General features: G+C 35.1%; 1 protein-coding gene across 12 annotated transcripts in view; it reads right to left on the reverse strand.

Annotated features, from left to right (window-relative positions):
* DNAH5 (dynein axonemal heavy chain 5) overlaps positions 1-24,332 on the reverse strand; it is a 151,030-nt gene that overhangs the window by 89,378 nt on the left and 37,320 nt on the right. For all 12 annotated transcript variants that reach the window (XR_014578970.1, XR_014578971.1, XR_014578972.1 and 9 more), the window contains 16 exons: positions 22,213-22,320; positions 21,407-21,492; positions 20,339-20,660; positions 16,618-16,824; positions 15,265-15,436; positions 13,807-13,952; positions 11,522-11,684; positions 10,407-10,649; positions 9,403-9,593; positions 9,223-9,322; positions 7,714-7,859; positions 5,945-6,146; positions 4,536-4,771; positions 2,249-2,467; positions 1,479-1,541; positions 266-504 (listed from right to left, as the gene is read on the reverse strand). Coding sequence is in view for 7 of the 12 variants with exons in the window: in XM_083822381.1 (XP_083678507.1) it covers positions 266-504; positions 1,479-1,541; positions 2,249-2,467; positions 4,536-4,771; positions 5,945-6,146; positions 7,714-7,859; positions 9,223-9,322; positions 9,403-9,593; positions 10,407-10,649; positions 11,522-11,684; positions 13,807-13,952; positions 15,265-15,436; positions 16,618-16,824; positions 20,339-20,660; positions 21,407-21,492; positions 22,213-22,320 (2,843 nt within the window). In the remaining 5 variants the exon portion in view is untranslated. The remainder of the gene's footprint in view (positions 1-265; positions 505-1,478; positions 1,542-2,248; positions 2,468-4,535; positions 4,772-5,944; positions 6,147-7,713; positions 7,860-9,222; positions 9,323-9,402; positions 9,594-10,406; positions 10,650-11,521; positions 11,685-13,806; positions 13,953-15,264; positions 15,437-16,617; positions 16,825-20,338; positions 20,661-21,406; positions 21,493-22,212; positions 22,321-24,332) is intronic.

Below are 24,332 nucleotides of genomic sequence, written 5' to 3' on the forward strand. Positions count from 1 at the left end.
AACAAACAAGTTAAATTTGAATCATGAAGAAAATAAATAGCAATTTTAATGTACAGAAAGAAAGGAAGGAAGGAAGGAAGGAAGCTACCCAAACTCTCTAAGCAGCAATAATCCTCAACATTTAGAGTCTAAACTGGCTCCCTTAAATTATGTATTGGTAATGGACATATTTTTCAATTAAAATTAATGATGCTAACCAATTATAATCATATTTAAGAAGTAACAAAAGTATTTTAGGCTTCTTTTCACAGAAAGCGTTTCTCACCTGTTCTGAAACTCCAGAAGTTCACTATTAATTTTTCCAGTGTCTAATTCTGACCAAAGAATATCATAGTAGCCACTGACTGTGTCAAGGACATTGTTATATAGATTATAGAGTTTCTGTAACAGAGTCAGTTCCTTCTTTATTTCAAGTAGCTGAGGATACTGTGTAACAGGCAAACCAAAAAGATCTTCCCCACCAGTATAAGCAATATATTTCCGAAAAAGATTATCAAATCGATTCTAGAGAGAAAGCAAGCAATTACATGTAATACATTTAAATACATCTGGCATTATGCTTACAGCTGCATTAGTGGTTAAAATCTAGTAAATGCTAAAAGGATGTACAGGAGATACTAACACCTTACTGTCAACAGGTTTTGATTGAAATTTTCATGTGAAAAAACTTTTTAGGAGTTTGGAATTTGGAGGCACATCTTTAGAACTTGACAGGGAGGTCATTTATTCCACGTAGCACAGTGACAGAATAAACAGTACATGGTAAGCTTGCATTTGAAAGAGGTTGAGCATGATGTGGAAAGCAAAGAGAGGTGGATGCTGCAAATTTTAACTCCTCAAGTAAGCTGTGCAACTCTCTTAATGAAGGGTCAAAGTAAGGATTATTACTGTTTGAGCAGCAGAAAGAACAACAAATTTACTTGACAGCTGCTATATAACTGAGGAAACATATAAGAAAACCAAACAAATAACACAATGGGAAAAGGAAAACAATTAGAAGACAGCGTTACAGGAGAAGAAATTAACCACTGCACAAAGAAACATTTCAACAGTAGAAATAGTCAGTTTGTACGGAAACTTTTAAAACTTTTTTTTTTTTAAGTAAGAAAAGGAGAACAAAAAGAATTGGGCAAAATTGCAGTCATGCAAAAGCCACGTTGATGAACACAAGAACAGCCTATCGCCAAATATACTCAACTTGAGAGTAGGTTCTGATCCAGACACCTGAATCTACTTATTACTCATTACCTATGCAGCCTCTCTTATGCAGCTCCTAAAATTACCATTTTAATCAACATTCCTTGAAAATGTTGGAAAAAATACCATCTTATCTTTCATCATTAAGTTAAAATAGACTTTGCCCAACCAGTAACCCTATATATCAATGAAAATTCAGCTATCCTAGATTCATTCTCAAAGCCTTCAGTTGTTAGTTTATTTGCAATAAGCATTAAGAAATATTTTAGAATGAATAGTACCTGAAACATAGTAAGCCTGTCACTGGCTTCATGAGGCTCTAAGCCAACCACCATTGGCCCATTCTGGAAAAAAAAAAAAAAAAAAGAGTTTAGAGTGAGTGAGTTCAGAGAACACAAATAACCACAAATTATTTCTAAGCAGCATTTTCCAAAAAAAAGTGATTAGAAACGCAAACATTTTTGTGGTTGCAGGATTCCGTCCTTACATCAGGTTGCAGTTGAACTGAGAGACTACAAAATTACCTACTAAAACAAAAAAATACTTTCAAAAGAGAACAAAGACAAGCCATTTTCTTTTTAATACAGAAGTTTTGTTAATATTGGAAAAGGTAGGCAAGAGTTGCACATTTATCAATAAAAAATAAGTATTAGTTAAAAGACTAGTTCAGCTTGACTCATATTCTACTGAGAAGGCATATAAGAGCTGAAGTCATTTCTACTTACATTCAAGATCAGAAAACTCTTATATTCTAACATAATTCCTCTTTAACCTCAACCTTCATGTTTGCACGTGCTAACAAGCTCTGTATCATGAACTGTGTGTGTCTCCAGCCTTTCTTTAAGAGCTAGTTACCAGATTAAACTTCAGTCACACACAAAGAAAGAACCAAAGCCTGTCCTGCATTGAAACTCAAATATCACATTAACAAGAATAAACATACTCTTCAGATAGTAGAGAAACATTCCACTATTTAGTCAACTCCACTATCTTTCCATGCTTCCACAGCTCCTCAAAAACTCCTCTAACACAATATAACATAAACTCCTACCTGATCATAATCTGAATAGAACTGAGCACAGTCTTCAGTAAAAGTCTTCACAGTGCTAATGAGTTCTCCTCTGAACTTTGGCTGCAAAGCAATGAGCTCATTCTGCACTTCATTTGCTCGGAGTAGCAATTTTTCCCAAGTGTAATGCAAAGTATCCACCTTCTCTGACTCTTCCTTGGCCACAAGTAGATCATATTTGTTTAACATAGCATAGGATTCCTGTCAGAAGGTTGGATCAAGATAAACAAAAGATGTTAAGAGATGTTAATTTTAGACATATATGTATATTAACATTTTAAATGTTTAAGAATGAGAATGACTTGCTAGAAATAACAGAAAATTTGTTCTTTTTACATAGCAATTGGCACAATCCGGCAAGCCAATGCCAAACCAGAAGAAATATCAAAAGGAAAAATAGCTTGCTCTCCTTTACTCCTAACCTTTCACATAGCATTCTGCTTTATGACAGATTATTTGCTCTATTGCCATCTGTATCCCTAAAAACTGTTTCCAGTAAAAGTACTGCTAAAGTCTACAGGTTCTAGTTTCATTTTAATACGAATATTATTCAGATCCAGTATGACCCAAGCTGAATATTACAGGAGGTGAGCCATAAGAAAGTAACTAACCAGAGGTCTCCAAGTTAGCAAAGCAAGCAAACATCTGTTCAATACAGACACTGAAACCTCACTTCATGTCTTCAACAACAAAGCATTAAGAAACCATTTCAAAAGTTACAACTAATACGCAGAAGCTGTTTCAAAAGTTAAAACTATTCTACAATAGAATCACAGAACGGTCAGGGGGGACCATTAAAGATTAACTAGTTCCAACTCCCGTGCCATAGGTAAGGACAACTTTCAGTAGATCAGGTTGCTCAAAGCCCTGTCCAATCCAACCTTGAACACTTCAAATGATGTGGCATCCATGACTCCACCAGACAACTTGTTCCATCACCTCACTGCCCTCATCATGACTTTTTTTTTCCTTATACCCACTCTAAATGTACGGTCTTTCAATTTAAAACCTTTTGCCTTGTCCTGGGGCAGTTCCTACTCTAAACCACCTTTTGCCTCAACAAGTTTACTACAGGCCCTGGTAAAAAGTCTCTCTCTGTTATGACTTCTCATGACTATAAATATACTTAATGGTCCTTTGTTTTCCAGGAACAATGATCTCCATTTGTACCACCCCTGTGTTGTTAACACTATACATTCTAAAATCCTTAGCCAAGTCTCACAAAAACACAAATAAAATTAACTTACTGTATTTCAACCTAAATAGTAGGTGAAATTCACTTACTGTGAACTAGCATAGGGTAAGGTAGCAATAAATTTTTGTGGCCTAACAGTTTAATCTGTCAATTTTTTCAGAAAGTAGAATTATTTCCATTTTCTGGTTTGATCACCTTGCAAATTATCGAAATGGAAACATAACTATCTGCCTGCCACCCTACTGTGAGGAAAATTCATCAACCTGTTTCAAAAATCCGAAGCATGACTCCTTGTGCCTATGGACTCCACGCTCCTGCTTTTATAATCGGAGTTTTAGGAATACTTGGCTACCAAGGCTCATGCCTAGGCTCCACATCATAGAGCAAACCAGGCCAGGTCTTACCACAAACTTCTAAAATGTCAGCTCCTAAGAGACTCCAGTACCTATAAAAATGTCACAGATGTTTCCAGCTGTGGATGTGCTTTGCTTTTCACCATAAACTACTAGTACTAGTTTGCTCCTTCACAGAACTAGGGAGACCCTCACAGCTTCTAAGGCTGAGTGTTTTGTTCCTTCTTAGATTTCTTCTGTGAAATACAGAAGGGCTCTGGGCTGATTTCCATTATTTGCACATACTGCATTTCATAAATTACCTCAGCTCAGCTCAAACTAGGTGAGAAAACACAGGTGTGAGATATTTGTCTGACAGCAAATACACTTTTGGCATTTTCAAAATAGAAAAATAGATCTGTTGATATTTTGTAGATATGAATTCTGTGTTAACTTTCAATATTAAAAAAAATAATAATAAAATAAGACAACCCTGACAATAAAAGTATGGGTAATTGGGAATCATGAACGTGTCTTACAAAACAAATTCTTCTGAACATCTAGACAATTGCGCATTTTGCAAAACTATGGTATTATTAAAAAAAAGGTTTACAGGAACAACAACAGGTCTGCCACCCAACATTTAACACATATGAAATCAAAGTGCACTGTTAAATTCTAACCCAGAAAATAATTGCTCTGTAGAAACGTTACCCATACATGCAACATTCCTGTTAACTACCTCAATAGGCCCGACTTTAGAGTCTATGGAGATCTGTAGTTCTCTGATCTCTTTTAATGCAGACATGGCTGTTCTTATATCATCCAGATCCTCAATGCGGCGATTTAACTTCTTGTCAGTTTCCTCTATAAAAGTGAAAATTGTCTCCATCTCTGTTCTGTACTTCTTATTACAATGATAACCTAGGAGAGTCATCCAGGCTTTGGTTTCTGCTCTCAGTGCTAGCTTCAGATCACCTAAAAACATTGAACACACAATAGAAATGTAGATATTTTAGATATCTTAAGATGTACTTTTAATCTTGTTTGAATATGTATTCTCTTCACTCCCAGTTCTGTTTTTTTTTTCAGTCTAAACATGCATGTGCAGAAAAAATGAAACCATTTTGATACCATCAAGTGGTTTATAGGGTTACTTGCAATTCAAGATTTTCCTCCTAACCTTCCCAAAATACCTTTCAGATTGGAAAGATAAGGCTGAACTGCACACTTTTTTCATCGCATTTATACATCATTACACACATTTCTTTCCTACAAATCAATAATAAATTAATTAATATTCTCCTCTATGTCTAAAGCTTTCCCCCCCAAAAAGAAAAATCACATGGGCGGAGGAAATGTAAAAGTCTCATATGTAAGCTGAAAAAATAGAAAGATCTGACATCTAATGAAACCAAATTCTCCATCAGTCATTTAATTGTTAAGAGTTTTATCTATACCATCAGTGGAACCAAGTGACAAATACTTAGAGAGAAATTTGAAGTCTGGCTGAGTTCCTGCCCAATTTTGCAGCAATTCAGTCCATTTCCCTAAAGCTCTGGCATTCAGTTCAAATTTGTTCTTCACTGTTCTCAACAGAGAAGTCAAAAATCAATACTACTACAATAAACTACATAAAATTTTAGCTGGATATAATTTCAACCCTGTTACTGCCACATGTTCATTCCTGTGCATATTTCACTTCTGTTTCTTCCTTTTTATATAGAGTCTCTTTCCATGCTTAGCTCTCACACACAATGGTCTTTTCAATTTATTAAATATCAGACCTACCCCATCTAAATCACGTTTCAATAGCCAAGCTTTGCTATATAATAAAAGACATTTGTTTCATACTCTTTCCTAATGAAGAAACAAACCATTTTGCTTTCTCAGATTTCACTTATGCAGACAGGGGAAGAAACATCAGATAAGCCTCATAGATACCCTTATTAGTGGGACTTTTTGCATGCGTTTTACAGCCAAAATAACAAACAGCCATTCCGTGTTTCTGCTTTACATCTTTAACACAGTTCACTCACCCAAAACTAAACATTTCTCCTTCCTACAGGAGTCAGAAAGCATGTACCTCTGGAGAGAAGTGGAGAACTGTGAGAAGTGGAAAACTGTGAGAAATGGAAAGTTGAACTTTACCAGTGTACAGTGCAATAGCTCCCACACAGATGTATTCAGGCTCAGAATTGATTTTCAGATCCAAGTCTCTGAAATGCAGAATTTGAGATTCAAATTCAGAGAGTAATGGGTTTCCCATCATGAATTTATCAATGGTTTCCTCCTTGTCTCTCTGCCATATATGGTGGTAGCAACTGAAGCTCTCCAAAGCTGTAAGAACCTCCTGAAATGCAATACAAGTTCACAGAAAGATTCTCAGCAAACCATAGTGTACACATAATTTCTTAGCTTCTGCTATTTTGAACACATTAAGTACTCAATAGTGGAGCAGGCTGCCTCATCTCAGTAAAACAGAAGGCTGCTGGTAAATTTATGCTAAAGCAAGCTCATTAGCAATCATGAGCCTTGCCAGACACTGTATGCTAATCACATTCAGTTTGTCAAATCAGTTACAGTATTTTCCAATGAAGTGATTCTTCAGTCAATAAAATACTAAGAATCAGTGGGAAATAAAATACTCCTTCAAGTCTAAGACACAGTGCACTTATCTAATAGCAAAAACTCATGTAAAGATGCCTTCTTCTTCAATTTCCTCCAGTATCCTTCTCTACAACTCACCGGACTAGCAACTGAAACCTGACCTCCAGGGCCCAACGTAACAGGAACAGCAGTTACTCAATCTGTTCTTGAATAATGAAATTATGAGAGTGTTTTTTTTAAACACCTATCACATTTGCAATGTTAACAATAAATTATATAGTCAATTAGGTATCTCTGATTTGAAAATCATTTAAGGAGTGTGCAATACAATTATTTTTCTGATTCTCAAGAATTTATAAAAGTGTTAAGGATAAATTGTCATCACTTCAGCTTATTAAAAATGTACATGAGAGGTGACTATCATGAGAGATAATACTCATGACAACTTACAATAAACATACTGTTTGAAGGATTTAGCCTGGCAAAATGATAGCAGCTTCCAACTACAACATATTGGGTATCAAAATATCAGGATAACTACCCACCATTGCCAACCACACCTTGGTGTCTTCAGCACAAACCTGTATGTCATTGCGCTAGTTATAGTTTAATACTACTGATGTTACAATGCATTGAGTCAAAAATTTCCATATGTCAAGGCTCCATTGTAAGGTTGGACTGGCCCCAGGAGGAACTGATGCAGAGTTCCCCAAAGAAATACCATTTCTAGACCTACAGTTTACTAGAGAGTGCAGGAAATAAGAAAAGGGCAAAGAAATCACGCATACTCCTTAAGCTGTCTCCTAGCCTCCAGTATCAAATCCTACGCAGCCCTCTACAAACACCAAGCTGACAGCTAGCTTTCTTCCAAAAAGCTTCACAAACACTTCACATTGGGCCAGAACTCATGCTGGCTTCACTATAATTTCTACGTGAATAAAACCGTATTTTACACACTCGTACAATTACTACTGGTTCTGTACTAAATATGCAGACTCAATTATACTTAAGATTTTTTAAATAATGTTTTACTAACTGGAGATACATTTTTAATCATACTTAAGCTTTACTTTATATAATACTCAAAGTCTCATAAGCCTTTGAACATTGACTACGCTTTAACCTATGTTACACTTTCAAAACATAAATGTAAAATTGCAGCCACATGTTTTTCATCCGCTATCCTACACTTTCTCATTCATATGTTTAACTGTGCTTTCAATGACTACCTTTATTGTCCAAGGATATTAAAAGTCATACATTTATATTTTTTGAATAGTAATATAAAATTAACATCCCTATTGTCTTACCTTTTTTGTAGAATTAATGGCAGTGGTGAGTAAAGATACCAATTTAATAATTTCTTTGTTCTCTGAAACACTCTTGAAGTAGTTCTTGTTTTGAACTGAATCAGACAAATTGAGTGATGCTGCATCTGATGTACTATCTACAAAGGCTGAATCAAATACAAAAGCAGTTTTAGGACAAACATATTGCTTACGCCCAGCAAATTCCTATCAACAAAAACTAATGACCTGTTTTTCAATAAGCATGCATTTTAAAATTATGTGTTATTATTAATCAAAAAGGCAGCTAGAAATCTAAGTAGCCAATATAGTTACCACATATTCATAAACTTCTCTGTAGTTGGGAAACTTGCTTCATCTGGGTTCTCTGTCAAATCTGGAACAAGTTTCTCTCTAATTTTTCAAGTATAACCTTCCCCTTTCCCTCCCCAACCTTTTTTTTTTCTCCTGTACACTCTACCTAAGTGATTTACTGATAAGTCAGCACTGACAGAATGTTTATATACTTTTATTTTCTGAAATACCCGGGACAGGCTACAGTTACAATTTGAAATCAAAGTAAACATTAAATCCTAGAGCATTATCACAGCCAGGCCTCAAAAGAAAAGAATGATAAAAAGAATGTCCATTAGTTAGGAAATACCCATAGGATTGAGTTTATCATCATTGCTTTATTCCATCTCAAGCAAGAGAAACTCTTGGTTTTGAAAGAACAATTTAATTTCTTAAGCAGTCCAAATATTACTTCCCTATTTTTTAGGTGTGTAAGAGGAACCTACCCTAGAAACATTCAATATATTTTGAAGCACCTGAAGTACAAAGTAGAGTAATTAATTTGGCTTGATTTTGAAAATTTTCAGATAAGAAAAACCCAGCAACCAATTTCTTAAATTTCCTTCCATGAATATCTTCAATAACTTAATTTCATGCCTGATCACAAAACACATTAAGTCCTTTTAACAGTTTCAGTCTATTCAATCCTACACAAAAATCTCTCCACCAGTATTGAGATTTTATATAGGTATTTCTATTCAGTAACAGTCTTTGTTTAGGATCAACTTACCTTTCCCAAAGGAATGTCAACACAAGCTTTAAGACCATTTCAAGATGTGAAGTTACAAACCATGCTGGCAAATCACAAAAGCTCGTTCGTGCAGTGGTAGTGACTATAATTGTTTTCCAAATTCACTCAAAATATCTGCTATGTTGCCCAAGCTGGCTCCCTAACAGCTTCTCACACATTGCAAGTAGAACCCAAAGCAGTATAACTGTACGAGGCACACACAAAATTCCCTTACTCAAATTCTCACAAGGACAAGTATCTTCAGGCCAGCCTGGTTTTTAATCACAAAGAAAAGCTCTGGCATTGTTACATCCTATTTCTACTCTGAGGTGGTTTAAAATGTATAAAGTCTTTATTCTCTTCCTTCTGATGCATTTTATATTTGATATCTTTTTCTATATACTGTATAGATCACATTTACCTAGAATTAAAATTGAGTTTATCATTACCATGCATGTTTTTCATTCCAATCTCTTTCATTCCATCATCAGAATCGCTGTCTCCACTCTCACACTGCAACACAGCCACTTTTCTCTCTAACATTTTCTTCTGTGGAAAAAAAAAAAAATCATTTTCTATTTGCAGCAGTTTTGAGACATTAGTTTTAAGTATAGCTATTAAAGACAAACCTTGGATATTCTCTCCTTACTCCACTGTCCAACTCCTTTCATTACTTTCACAATGCTGTCTACAGCTTTATTAAGCATTTGCTGTACCTCATCCAAAGAGGGAGTCATGATGATTTTAGGGATACATAGGTTAATGCTAGTCCTAATAATAGGATAAGCACTTGTTTTCTTCTTAGAGGCACTGTGATTTTCTAAATGAAAAACAACAACAGCAACAAAAAAGTTCACAACTCTTTTCAAGACCTCATTCTAGGATTTATAATGATGTAAACCAATATATACAGCACAATATTGAGTACTGAGTGTTATTTCTTAAGGAAAAAAGACTCCTGGGTAATTTACAAGACATATTGTTAAAGTCCATAGTAGCATCAACAATATCTATGTGCCATGTTATTTCTCTCCTCATCGAATTGTTCTGCACAGCTAAACTCTGTTTAACAGAAATTTATCTGGCTTGTACTCACAGTCAGCATATTAAATTGGGCACAAAAACTTATCATAATCTCTTCATATTGGATGCCTTATATGCTAGAGAGGCCAAAACCAAATGCTTTTTTTTTTTGCTTCTTAAAAATAAGTAACAAGAAAACACTTCAAAAAAAGTGTTAGAGCATAACATATAGAAAGATCTTAAGACAATTAGTAAGAGAAAGATAATACACCTCTTTCTCTAGTGTTTTTTCACACATTTTTATATAAGAGCCAAAGTCACACAGCAACCACTTAGCAAGCTCCAAATATATTATCCACCTCCAGAACAGTAGTGTCTGTCCTAAGAGAAACAGTATCACTATGATACATACCTACTCTTAAAGGAAAGAAAAATTCCTCTGGAAAAATACCATGTTATCAACTGTGATTTATCAAGATAGTTTACTCAACTTCCCATGTTTTCTCCTCTTTTACATATCTGGCTCTTTTTGATATAGTTTTGGTATATTACATCTACATATTTCTTTTCATAGGCTAACTAAGCAAGGAAAGTACTAAAATATGGGCACCTAAGAAGCTGATCATGGAACATGCATGGATGCGCTTGCGTATGGTCTCCAGAGTGTGTCGAGTGACTTTCAAAAGAGTGTCAATATTACAACCATTGAAGTAGGAAAGCAGTTCATTGGCTTCTTCCTCTAACACTTCTAAATCCGTTTTCTTCCTCTTTGCTGGAGGGGATAGTCCGGCCCATATCTCACTGGAATTGTGGGAGGAAATCAGGCTTTTTGATCTTCTTTCCTCCTCTGTTGCTAAAACATCAAAAATATAGCTAGTTAAACTGATTTAGTAGACTTGAAAACACAATAAACCAAAACACCCACAAGTGCCTGAACTAATAGCTAAATTTCACCGAAGTGTAAATACTCATCTGTACCTCATTGTACTTGTCATTTTATCCCTATCCACCTTGTCTACTCAGTTCAAATTGGCATAATTATCACAAACACAAAAAAAAAAAAAAAAAAAAAGGTATTTCATAGAGAAAGAATCTAAGAATCTCAAGGCTTTATCAGCCTGGAGAAGAGAAGGCTCCAGGGAGACCTTACAGCAGCCTTCCAGTACCTAAAGGGAGCCTACAGGAAAGCTGGAGAGGGACTCTATGTCAGGGAGTGTAGTGACAGAACAAGGGGGAATGGCTTTAAACTAAAAGAGGGTAGGTTTAGATAAGATACTAGGAAGACATTCTTTACTGTGAGGGTGGTGAGGCACTGCAACAAGTTGCCCAGAGAAATTGTGATGTCCCTTGAAGTACTCCCTGGAAGTGGATAGTCTTTGAGCAACCTGGTCTAGTGGAAGGTGCCATGGGCAGAGGGCTTGGAATTAAATGATCTTTAAGATTCCTTCCAACCCAAACCATTCTATGTTTCTCTAAGTCCAGCACTTAACCAAGGCCTATAAGTAGTTGTTTCTAATATATATTTGAACATGCAAGTTAGACTATTAACATTGATGTATTTTGCAGATGATTGTTAGATAATCTATCATTATCCAGACAAATTCAAGCAAAACTCTTTAAACATTAGATACCGACTGATACTTCAGTCAGCTGAGCTACAGTATCCTCTCAATGGTATCAAGCATGCAAAAGAAACATAAGCATAAAGGTACAATATAATCTTACCCGTATTTTTTTCCCTTATTTCACAAGTGAGATCAACTGACTTCTCATCTTCTTTTTTGATCTGTACTTCATTGTCTAGTAACATGTTAATCAGCTCATTAGCTGCTGCTTCTACCAGTGAGCTTTTCAAATGTAAAGTCTGGGAACCTTTTACACAGAGCTCCTATTATCAAACCAAAACAAACATATGTTCTTATGGTTCCTGGTACTTATGTCTATTTCATGGTCACAGCAGCCTTTATTAACACAGTATTCCAGGCCCCGTATTTGTGAAAAAACATGATCAATGCACAGCATTATTTTTAAATTGGTTTGTTCCAAATTATTTAGTTTTGGGTTTTTTGTTCTGACAAATAAGACATCATAAGCATCTTTCAAAACTGCTGTGACTTCTTTCCTAAAATACACAACTTACCCAGATTTAATATTATGAAATAATGTTTATACTGCATAGCTATGTTAAAGAGCTCCCAAAAGCAAGTATTTCTTAATTTTCTTATTTTTTCAGTGTAGGTATGGGAGACATTAACCTTTCATTTAATCATTTCCACTTTATATTACTTGATTGTGCCATAAGGAGTATTAGCTAATTGCATTTTCCTTTTATAGTCAGATAGGAGATAAAATCCATCAAAAGCTGTATTTATTATTAGAATAAACAAGAAAATTATTAACTGGGGGGAGAAGAAAACAAATAATGAGATTTAATAAAATCCAGAAATATTTTAAAGTATTGTGCAGGTTTTCTTTAATATTTAAGGTTAAATAATCACATATTTTTAGTGAAGTATAATTTTTATAATTGCCTTTTTTTTCTCTCTCTCTATTATCTCCTATTTCTTTAAGCTTACTCAAACCTGGCTACCTCTGTTTAATTGAAATCAGTAACTGGAAGAATTCAGACATTAGCAAGATGCAGTCATTTCCAAATTTTAAGACAATACTTGATCTTCCTAATGATTCATTCTATTTGAGAGATCTGTTCTGTAGTATCAGAGAAAATATTTAAACAAGCTACTTTGGTGGTTTGGTTTGTTTTTTCTTCCCATAGTATAGCACTTTTTGTTGTAGCAGCTTCTTAGGAAACAAAGATATCTGATACATGATAGAATTTATTTCTAGTATTTTCTAATAGGAAACTGAAATAAGCTTACTAATCTTATTATTTCCATTGTACCCATAACTGGGGTTAGTATACAATTTACTCTGTTAATTCAAAATGATCAGCTGTTGTGGTGCTGTAATTGCTAGGCAGAAGTTCAAGCTTTCTTTTGTGCTCACTCTCACCTATTTTTACTTTAGTGATTGTATCTTTTAGTACTAGCCCTATCAGGAGAAAAAGTAGCAGCAGAATCAACTACAACAAACTATGGATTTTGAGGTTTACAAAATACCATTCATTCCATAAAAAAATATTCTAAGTTTTTCTTTCTAATTAACAATAAGGAGAGTTTTTACATGGGACAAAAGAGGAAAGACCAAAAGGCAAGTATGCTAAGAGAAACAAAACTCACTGTAGTGTTTATTACTACAGGAGACCAGGCATAGGGATTTATTTATATGAACTACAATCTTTTCAAAAGCAAAGTTTATTTCAGGAGAAAACACAGGTTAGACATTATACCCTAAAAGGCCAGAATATCTCACTACGGTCTGATAAAAATAACATTCAATTTTATTACTAGTTTAATTATCTTTCACTTGCTAGCAACTTAAATGCTTACGGTTAATCCCCCTGAACATGTAAGTATTTTGATGGAGTAAATGAAGGGGTTCTTCCCAGAATACCTTCACTCAGGCACTTCTGAGTATATTTTGCACATATCAACTCAAGACAGCTCAAGATTTTGAAAGATACTATGGAAATGATCATGTACTGAGTATTTACTCTCCCAGGCAACCAAGTGCACTTGTTATGGATGCTATTCACAGGCATCAGCTGGGCAATTCCCAATGCCGGTAAAGGCACTAAACAAGCAACAGTAAAAAAAAAAAAAAAAAAAAACTATCACAGAGGAAAAACACTTGAGTGGTATCAAAGCATAAAGGAAATATCACACAGCAGTCGCCTTGGCATTAGTAAAAGAATGTATCAGCTCAGACATCTTTGCATTTCGTATTTTTGTTCCTTTTTAATGTTCTAGCCAAAAAACAACTGGGGATTTCCTTACTTCGCTTTCCAACACATTCTTCATTAATTCTGCAGTGGTTTTATCTCATAAAAAAATGAACAGACTTTAATTCAAAATATTAAATATATCTTTATGAAAATTTCATGTAATAACCTTAGTCTTATGGAGAAATTCCTCACAGTCCAGTGGTTCATCTTCTGGCAACTTACAGAGTGGCACACTACTCATTTCCTGAAGGACAGCATCAATACGAAATTCAATCAAGTCATTCACTCGATCAAGCAATAACTCCAGGTCAGCTTTTAAGGCAAACAGAAGATTCAAAACAAGCTTAAAAGTTTGAAATAATAGTTTTTGCAGAGCCCTGCTAATTTTTTTCCTTCAATAAACTAACATATTCAATTTTATATGAATTCTGCACCTTAACCAGTTTATTTCAAACATCTAAACTTGTATGACAAAGTTCACCACTGGACTCATAATTGATGCTTTGCATAACATACGCTCATCTACTACATGCTGTACATATCCTAAAATATAATAAGTGAAATACCATAAAAATACACAAGAAATGCTTTAAGTATATGTGTTTCAAAAATAAATGCAAAAATATAAAGACATTACAATTCAGTTGAGGTGTTCAAGGAATACTTCCCCTTCTCCTATAGCTTGAATCAGTTACCACTTGGCAAACCCACTAGCAACAGAAATTTTTGACAAATCCTTCAAAAAATGTTAGAAGCCAAGTAATAGTTATCAGACACCGATCACTAGAATTTTCACAGTTATATAGCAATTCATTTTTAATGCTGAAAGTGAAATAAAAGCAAAGTGCCTGTTCCAGACTCAAACTATTTGTGATTTTCAAAATTATATTGACTGTAATGCCAGGCTAGCATCCAACATGTTTTTTAATTTTCCATTTCAACTAAAGAAAATTTCCACTATAGCGACATACTTAATTCCAAAAATCAGAATCTGTATTTGATATAATATTAGATATGAAACAAAAGGAATTTGGTATCTTCAGAAACATTATGCATCTCAGTGCAGTCTTGTGATAATATTTTGAATAAAATAAAAGTTCATCTGTTTTCTAAAGCTGTTGCCCAAAGAGCTGTGTGTGCATTTGTGTTAAAGATATTTATTTTTTTTTTTAATAAGTGTAATAGGAAAAGCTATTAGGTACTGACAATGCTAATTCAGTGAAGACATTCCCTAAGAACTTGTTTTGTGCATGTAGAAACAAAAGGCAAGACTAGGAAAGGTCTGAAACCTAGATATTCTTTAGGGAAAAAAATAGCTAAAATAGCTATCTTTCTCTGATTTCAAAATACACAGGACCTTTTACATACTACTTATGCTTGCTTAAACCTTATTGCATTCCCATTCATTTAAGTAAAAATTTGACAAAGATGTTAGGAGAAAAAAAATATATATGTTTTTTAAAGCAGACGTTTCATGAAGTACAGGATGGGCGAAAATTCTAATTTCTGCAACGTATGAGTCAATTAATCACAAATCATAACAAGGACAGCAAGCTTAATAATGTAACTTGCATTTGTATAGAAACAAACAAGCAGAAGTCAGGGTAAGAGGCAAGTGACTTACCTAGTTTGTCAAAAACTGTATTAACATATTTCTCAATATTCAGTGATGTCCAGGTCAGTAATATCAGACCTGGCTGGATAGCATCATCTACGTTTGCTAACCAAGGGATCATCAATTGTTCAATAGGATGTTGTATTTTCAGTTTAATTCTTTTATATTCTGCCAGAATCATCTGAAACAAACAGGGAATTAAAGCATTTTAATATACACTGGTCCCAACCTCTTCACATACACTCATCATGACTTAAATTAAGACAATTCCTCTGTATTTACATTACTGAAATTCTTAAGAAGCACTAACAAATTTTTTGGGAGGTTTTTTTATTATTTTTGGCAAAAAGTTCACTGTTTGCTACTTTTCATAATAGTACAAGTACTAATTCACAGGGAATCACTTTCAGATATATTAAAAGGGTGATTTTTTTTTGTTTGTTTCTTTGTTTTTTGAAGTAGCTTGCATATTTTAGTCCCTAAATGGATGCTCCAGGAGAAAAAAAAAAAAAAAAAAAAAGCCCAAGAAAAAAAATCATCATCTAAGTTAACTTTTCAGCAGTTTTATTAGAACAGCCTTACCAGAGCTTTAATATGGTATTTGGTTTTAAACGCATCTTTAACCCACTGATCTATTTTCATATTTTGCAAGAAACTATCCTTGTAATAACTTTATGATGTAACATGACATTTTTTCTCATTGAGAATCAAGTAGCCCTGTGAAGTTATAGTTTTCCAGACACCTGCTATCTTAGAATCTTTGTCTTCTTAGTTATCTAGAACCTTGTCTGTTCAAGGGTAGACAAAATAATCCAAAGGATTTAAAAGACAAGAGAAGGGGAAGCTTATGCTTCTCTTTTTTAAACTGTTCTATAGGCATCTGTGTCAAAACAGTGGTGCAGAAACTATTCTGCTATATGCTATTTACTGGATGTTTTACACTTTTTAAAGGCATACCATCTGTTCCTCCCTCCTAATTATCCTCTCAAAACAAAGTGTATCAAATGTTAACTCCATTGTTGGACAAGAGATGAACTACTTATCATTTAGAAAGCTGGCAGTGGAGTGAGGAATCTTGTACGTCTCCTTTTCTCCCTATCCTTATCTCTTTCCCAAAGTCTGCAGTGCTTCCCTAAACCTGTGCAACTTGGAAGCAACTTCACAGAAGACACAAAGCTAGGAAATTCTTTTTTAAACATCTCAAGACAAAGTTATAAAGATTCAAAAAAATAAAATAAAAAGATTTACTAATGTTGTCTTAATGCATAATGGTTGATCATCATTTTTAACTTTCCCATGACTATAAAGCCTAGTCATTTTAACATACGCTACACATGTATAAAACAACTAAAATTAACCCACCTGCAAATTGTGGACAATCTTCTTATACCAGTCTCTCTTCTGTTGAAGAGCAATTGCAAATGGTGGGATTTCAAGGCACATGTGAGCCATGCAATCTGTTTCTCTAATTAAAGTTAATATTTGAGGGTCAAAATTCACAAATAATTCTCCTGTTTCTGGAGCTTTTACCAATAGAGTTGCCTGAAGTCCTGTTTTAGTTAATTCAATCTGCAGGAAAGAAAGTCATCACTCCTGATCAGACAAGCCAGTACAACAAAATACTTAGTTTTGGCTGTAAATATCAGTTTGGTATGAAGAGATACTAAAATCAGATATTGCAATGAAGATTGATATGGTATGAATCAAAAACAGAACTTTATTGATGCGATCTGTATGTACCCAAATACTGAACAGTCAAATTAACAATATCCGACAGATATTTTTCCGTTGGTTCCTGGATATCCTAGGCCCCATTCCACAGTCAAACATTGAAGGCAAAGCCATAGATTTTTTTTTTAATTCTGTCCTCTGAAATCTCATTTCGTTAAAACTTACCACACATTCTGAAGGCTGCATAACCTCTTGGATGAACTGCATTTAATCTTGGATAATTTCTTCAGACATCTTTTGTAATTGATTCCTAGCTTCTCCTTTCGCTTGTTTTCCACTAACAAACAGCTATATCACACTGCAGTCTTAATGGCTCTGTAACTCCCAATTACATCCAACCTCCAGGACAATTTTTTTAAAAGATTAAATTAATATTTATTAAAATTATTTTGTTCTTAAAAGGGAAGCCTAATCACACTAGTGATTTAACTGCCTCATTTGAGTATTTCAATATCATTTGTTTTCCGTTTGACTATAAGGAAGAAGATTCCTAAGAATCTAAGAAGATCACTCATGGATACCAGTCACGTCTTGCTGCTATTTCTGTTTTCCTGTTGTCCTTTCTCTGACATAACTTTATTTTTCATTATTCGCTTCTTAAGTTTCATGTATCACTTTACTTTGAGATGGAGCTTGTCTCTAAGCAATAGCTTTAGAACCCAATGATTTTCCATGCATTTCTTCCTTTTTTTATGTAATACACAAACCTTGCTTCCTCTTTCAATGACTAATATATGCTTGACTATACTGCTTCCTTCAACAGTTTCATATATTATAATGACATTACAGACAATTTTCAAGTAAACATTAGTCAACTTTTGTCAGTGAAGTTGTTGTGCTTTATCCACTAGCAATGAAGTCGCTTACTCTGTACAACTGCCTTAAAGAGCCACTGAACTTTTTCCTCCAAAATTCACCAGCAAATCTTAGTGTACTCTTCTTTGGGCTTCAGAGACTCGTTATTTCTACTTTCACTTTCTTCCTCTCCCATTTATGTTTTTTTTTCAAGCAGTTTTGATTACTAAGGTAGCACACATTGTTAACAGAAATAAGGGGTATGCTGAAGGCATGAATGTTACACTGACATAGAACTGCACTTTCACACTTCCCAGTATTTAATTATTTCAGTATGTCCAAGTTGAATTGGGCATAGCATGAAAATTATGGCTTTACATTTTATGCTATTAAAAGAAGCAGATAAACAAAGTGGTTGACATTCAGGAACAAACAGACAAAAGGGAAAAAAAGTATTCTTAAATATCAGAAAAAGACACTAAACTTAACTACTTCCATTGTATAGTACGATAAAAGGTAGCATGCCAGAGCCCTAGTTCTGTTGCATTTGTATTCTGCACAGGACACTCGCCCCTCTCACTTCTTCCTTTTATTCAGGAATAGAGCATGAGCTCCACCTTGTGTTCTCTGATATTCATGTCTACACCAGCTTGTGCCTTTGATGCCTCAAGAAGTGAGAAGAGACTACTGAACAGTAATCACATTATTTTTAATAATCTAGTAGAAGAGTACATTGATGTGAATAAATATGCTTTTCATACATTTTCAAGGCATGTCTTTTTGTTTCAAAAACTTGAAATTGTGTTCAAATCCACCCCTCTTTGCTCCCAAATTATTGAAGCAGGTTCAGTGAGTATATGGCTGCCTAGTGGGACATGGCTGTGCTACCAGAGAAGCCAGACTCTTACTTTCAGCACAATTCAGAATAGGGACTAGGACCTCATAAAGCCAGTCACCAGTTCAGGTGAGAGCCTCATGCCTTGGACATTTTAGCCATTTTGTGAAAGCCGAAAGGAGAATGTAGTGAACTGCTCTGTAAAGGCATGCTACATGTCAGAAAATCTGATCGATAGATCATCTAGCCAAAGACAACACATGCAGCCCCACAAGAAGCACACATCCTCTTTAGTCTTTACAGCTGGGATAGGGAACCCATCTTAAAAGTGTTCAGGCAGGGACTTATCTCAGGCATAGTTCAGTGAAATCTATCACCAGTATACTTGGAACCGTGCAGATATCCAGCACGATACTGGAATCAGATCTGAAACCAAGTTCAGGATAGAAATACCAAACGAATGCCAAAGGCTTTCTGAAGCACCACAATTTCTTTTCTGAAAAAGAATGATACACATACCTCCAGGTTATACTCTTCAGGTTCCTTGATTCCCAGTGACCACCAGTGACCACACCAAATTGACACAAATTCTCCAACTTACAGAACTGGACAATCAAATTTAGTGATCCCTTAAGCCTTAATGGCAATTGCAAATGTGAAAGGGAAAGGAAGAGTATATTTAGATTGGGCAAGAGACAGCAGGAGCCTCTAGTCTCAGATCTTGTCTAAGACTAGCTTTGAGAAGACTGATATTTATCTGCCTCAGTGTTTTTCATATTATACAAAAGTTAGCATTGAGCTCCAAGAACAAGAGGCAGCTGCATTGCTAACTATGCCAACAACTTCAAAAGAGTTATCTGTAGATTGTGATCCCTTTCTTTTGAGATTTCAGAGGCTGAGGCCAATTTTTCTAAAGCATGCTCTTTGCCAAAGCAACAGAGAAACTAGAGGTGGAAAATATGCCAATAGGATGGTAGAAACTTTCAGAGATTTCATAACTAGAAAATAGACCTTACAGACACCATTTGATAATATGAAGGCATTCAGAGGTTCTGTGTACAAAAAACAAGAGAATAATAAAATCAGTCAAATGAGATTTAGAACTTATGGTAAACCATGATTTCTGAAGAATATTCGACTACAAAGTATTCTGCCTTACCAGATACTTGATAGGAAGTGAAATAGTGCAAGATACAGTTGTGCGATGTACTTTATTAATTCTGTAAGATGCTCTATCAGTTCAAATTAGATTCTTTTTATACATACACTCACTCTGAGGGTACACGTGGATTATTGCTTTAAAAAAGAGGATCATATTATTCAGAACAGAGGAAACTTGTGTCTGCTTTTATCTTAAGACAATCAGCTGATAAAACTCCTCTCCCCATGTGACCTTCTTGCACCAGTCGGTAGGATATGACAAAGACTGAGGGGCAGCTAAGGCTACCACTGGATTTCCATTATGTATTTCCATAACAAATATTTTTTCATTATAATTAACATGATTTTTCAAGTGCTCCTAAATACAGCTAAACCTAAAGCATAGCATACCTGACTATTAACCAGAAATTCTTTCACACTGCTGTAACCCAGTGTTTCAGTGGTGCCTGGCACAACAGGAATCCAGTCTGGTCTGCAAAGCTAGATTTTAACAGTCTACCACCAACAAAAATCCACCATGTTTTTTTAAAAGAAATATGTAACCAAAATCCACTGTTTTACCTGCTGAAGCCATCCCCTGTGATAGATCACTTCAAACTCCATAAGAACTTTTGCTACTTTGTTGTAGTTGCGGATTACTCGCTTGCCATCCGGTGTCTGCAGTACAGATGGGTGCTGCTGGAAAGACTCCATGGGCTCCTGGATTCTCTGGAACAGGTGGCGTGCCCACAGGATCCTACCAGCTATTGGAGGCAGATTACGAGCCAATGGAGGGTCTTGCTTCTGCTTAGTATAGAGCTTACAGATTGCTTCTATGTCATGTCCATAGTTCTGAAGGATTTTCTGATACTTTTCATCAATGCCAAGATTTGGGATTTGTAATCTGTTTCAAAAAATAACCATTAGAAAAATTTCTTCAAGAATCCTGAAATTCTTCTGATGCACTGTTGAAAAAATTTTCCCAGACACCCTTGCATTCCTTAGAAAATAACTACTCCAGCAGAAGGTTTTTCACTAGAGCTTGAACAAATACTGTCACATCCTGATTCCAAACAACCGAGATTTAGGCCAGATGATAAAAGTTTCCAAGTAGGCCTACACATTTTCTGTTTTGTCACTGTTTTCAGATACCGAGCTAAAATTATGTGCAAACTGTGACTGATATGCCACTATCGGTCTATTCTACTACGCAGAATATTGTAAGAAAACTGACACAACAAAGACTGAGGCTGCTTTGCAACAATCTGAATTTATCAAGACAGATTTCACTATTTCCTACTCAAGCATTCTAACTTTACTGTGTGAACAAATTAATTTCATTGTTTAAGGACAAAACTAAAGCAAAGATGCCAACAACCAGAACAGTTTTCCTGTACATATACTAATTTTGAAAGATGAAGTCCATTCATATTTTATATTTTTGGATACATAAAAATATGTATTTTTTATTCATCCACATAGCTGAGGAGACATCTCTTACCAGAGCTGAGCAGCTGAGGGAAAGGAGATTAAGTTGGATTTTGTTTGTATTTAAGGAGATACCTACTCTACTCTCCCCTTTCTCACCACCCTCAAAGCATTATTTCCATTGTCTGTCAGAATTCCAGCAGGCTAGATAGCACACAGTACCTTTCAAATTTCTTCAACGTGGACAGTGCCCTTTCAGTGTCCACAATATTTTCAAAGGTGTTGTCCATAAAAGTCTTTAACTGATCCTGGAGTAGAACAAATAATTCTACTGTGAAGAACTACATAAGGTACACATCTCAAATACACCAGATGTTATTTTGCAGGATTTATAATGCATTACATTAGAACAAAGTTTATATGAGAGCAACCTCAGTAAGTATCAATTTGACCTCTCTTCCATCCATTTTAAGCAAAATAGAGCCAACTTTCAAGGCATTTCCTTCCCCCTGTTCCCTCTGTACCTGTGCAACCCGAAAAAGCTTTTGAACCCTCCAAAGTTCCACCATACTGAGAGCCTAAAAGAATGCTCAAATCTTTGGCAACCAAAGCAAGACAAGTATTTATTTTAAATTTGAACTTCAACATCTGTCCACTCCTTCCACCAATTTGTGATTTTAGAACTACAGGAAAGTTAACTATCTAATTTATTTGTGCTATGTTCCCACTCACCCAACAAAATTGACCATTTTTATGTTATTCTTGCCAGCATCACTTTTAAATAGAGTAATGAGAAATCCTGTTGTCGGAGTGCCTAAAGGCCCTTTCTGGTCTATTTCGTGGAAGTGGTTTAGATGTTAAGTAATAAATCCTAGCTTTAAAGTAGAGGCACATTACAGTCATTTCTCCGTTTTAGAATATAGATTGAGATTTCCATAATTTGTTTGGTGGTAACTCCGATAGATGTACTTTTGTTTTCATGAGGAATCATTACTACATTTAATACTTATTTGATTCATAAAACCTACGTGAAGATCATTTATCTCTTTGCAAAACTCTTCATAGTCTTGGTCAAAGTCAGCCTTCCGTTGATCCAAGAAATTGTAATGCTTTTTCTTCATGATGTCAACAATACTCTACACAGTTTCATAGAAAAAAAAAATTATCACCAAAAATGGTCTTAGCAAAAACTTAACACATCAAAATATTTAGCGCAATGGGTTGTGCACATTCACATTTTGACTTTGCCATTAGTTGCCATTATTTGCTCACTTAAATGAGATCACAGGTCACTTAAATGATGTATTTGCAGGAAACAAGTTTGTGCAATGGCCATATGACTTGCAGTTATATTACTTACTTCCACTTTAAGTCAGTTAGAACTGACAGAATAATCAGACTCTTACTTTTCATAAAAAGCATTTGTTACTCATCGTTACCCATGAAACATTTTCTCATGTAGAGGTTCATTAGTTCTATTTAAAAGTTAACGAAGTTCAATATAGGAAATTATTTTCACAGTAGTATTTTCCATGTCTTTAACTCATGTCATAAAAAAATAGACTATTCAAAAGCCACAGTAAGATGCAGTATGTCACCAGCCTAGGACTTATTATTCCTTCTTTTATGTAGCTGCTGTCCATTTTAAGGAAAGTACACCTGAATCAGAATCTCCCATGAGGTGTACCCACAGTTAAAGATTTCTGATGATAGATCACTGTTCAACATGCTAGTAATTTACCACAATACAACTATAAAGCTTAAAATATTTTCAGCACAGCAGACTTCTGCCATTTGATTATAAGCCAACTGAACTTCACTTTTGTTCCTTGCCTGTAAAGAAAAATCCTATGCTTTCATCTACAAACATGCAAATCCTAGATAGCAACTATGTGGTAAAGCACGAAGAACTGCAACATAGCAATTTCTGACTATACATTTTTTTCCAAGTTACTTAATCAGTCACTTAACTACAGCTAAAATCCACGTAAAATACTTCAGTACCTCAATTTTGCCACCATTAAAATAGTACAATCACTTTCTATCCTTTACATGTACTATCCACAACCTTCCATGTACTATCTTCTACATAAACATGCTTAATCTTCTCCTTATACACCCCCCCCCAAAAAAAAAGAAATTCACAAAAAGCTCTTACTTTAGGACCTGAGTGCTGCAATGGGTGATGTGGTGTACCTGTGTAGAGTTTGCAGACTGCACCACAGTGGGCTAACAGTCACACGTAGCTTCTCAACTGAAAAAGCCCCAAATAAATGAGATGCCTGTGTTCCAACCTACCAAAATAGTATCTTCATAGCGTGATCTGATAATTCTCAGCAACCAGAGTCGGAGAGAAGTCTCTTGGCCCAGCTTTAGAGAGCAGCTCTCAATGAAGGGAACACTCTTTAGAGCAGTCCACATTCATCCTACCTATTTGGAACAGTCCTTGGGCCAAGCTCTCCTTCCAGTTGCACCCAGGTTTCTTCTCAGATGACTATAAAAGAACCAAAACCCTGGACTACAGCATGGATTGAATCAAATCAGGATGCACAATGGAATGCTCACATTTTACCCTATGGTTATTTAACTACATCAGCAAAGTAATTTATTTGTGGCCATAAAAAAGGAAGAGGACAGGGTTAAGCAAATTAGAATGCCACATTTTTCTGCCACTGTATGGTGTGTTCTCTAAAAGCAGTCTACAAACTCAATACATTGAACACTTCTGACTTATTATGACACTGCACTAAGGTATAAAATAATGTAAGTTAAGTCAGGCTCAGAAAAAGCAGGGAAGACTGTACTTGCCACTAAAAAAAAAAAAAAATCATCATAATCTCATCAGAAATGGAAGAAGAAAAGAACATAAATTTAGCATGTTGAAATTCTTAGAAGAGCTCTTTGTTGTTCACGTCCCACTCCTACTAAATAAAATGGCCATGAAAGAAACCAAAAGTAGTAATAAAACAAGCAAGAGATTAAACTGTTACAGAAGAAAAAGCTTGGAGAGCTTTCCAGAGCAAACCTGCTAACTCATTTCTTTCTATCCTTCACCCCAAAAACAGACATTTGTGAGTTGACTCTTTTTCCTCCCTTGAAATGCGAAGTTATCAATAGTATAATTTTGCATTTTGAAATGCAGCGTATT

This window comes from Anser anser (genome assembly GCF_964211835.1).
Source record: "Anser anser genome assembly, chromosome: 2".
In the NCBI taxonomy this organism is placed as follows: Eukaryota; Metazoa; Chordata; class Aves; order Anseriformes; family Anatidae; genus Anser; species Anser anser.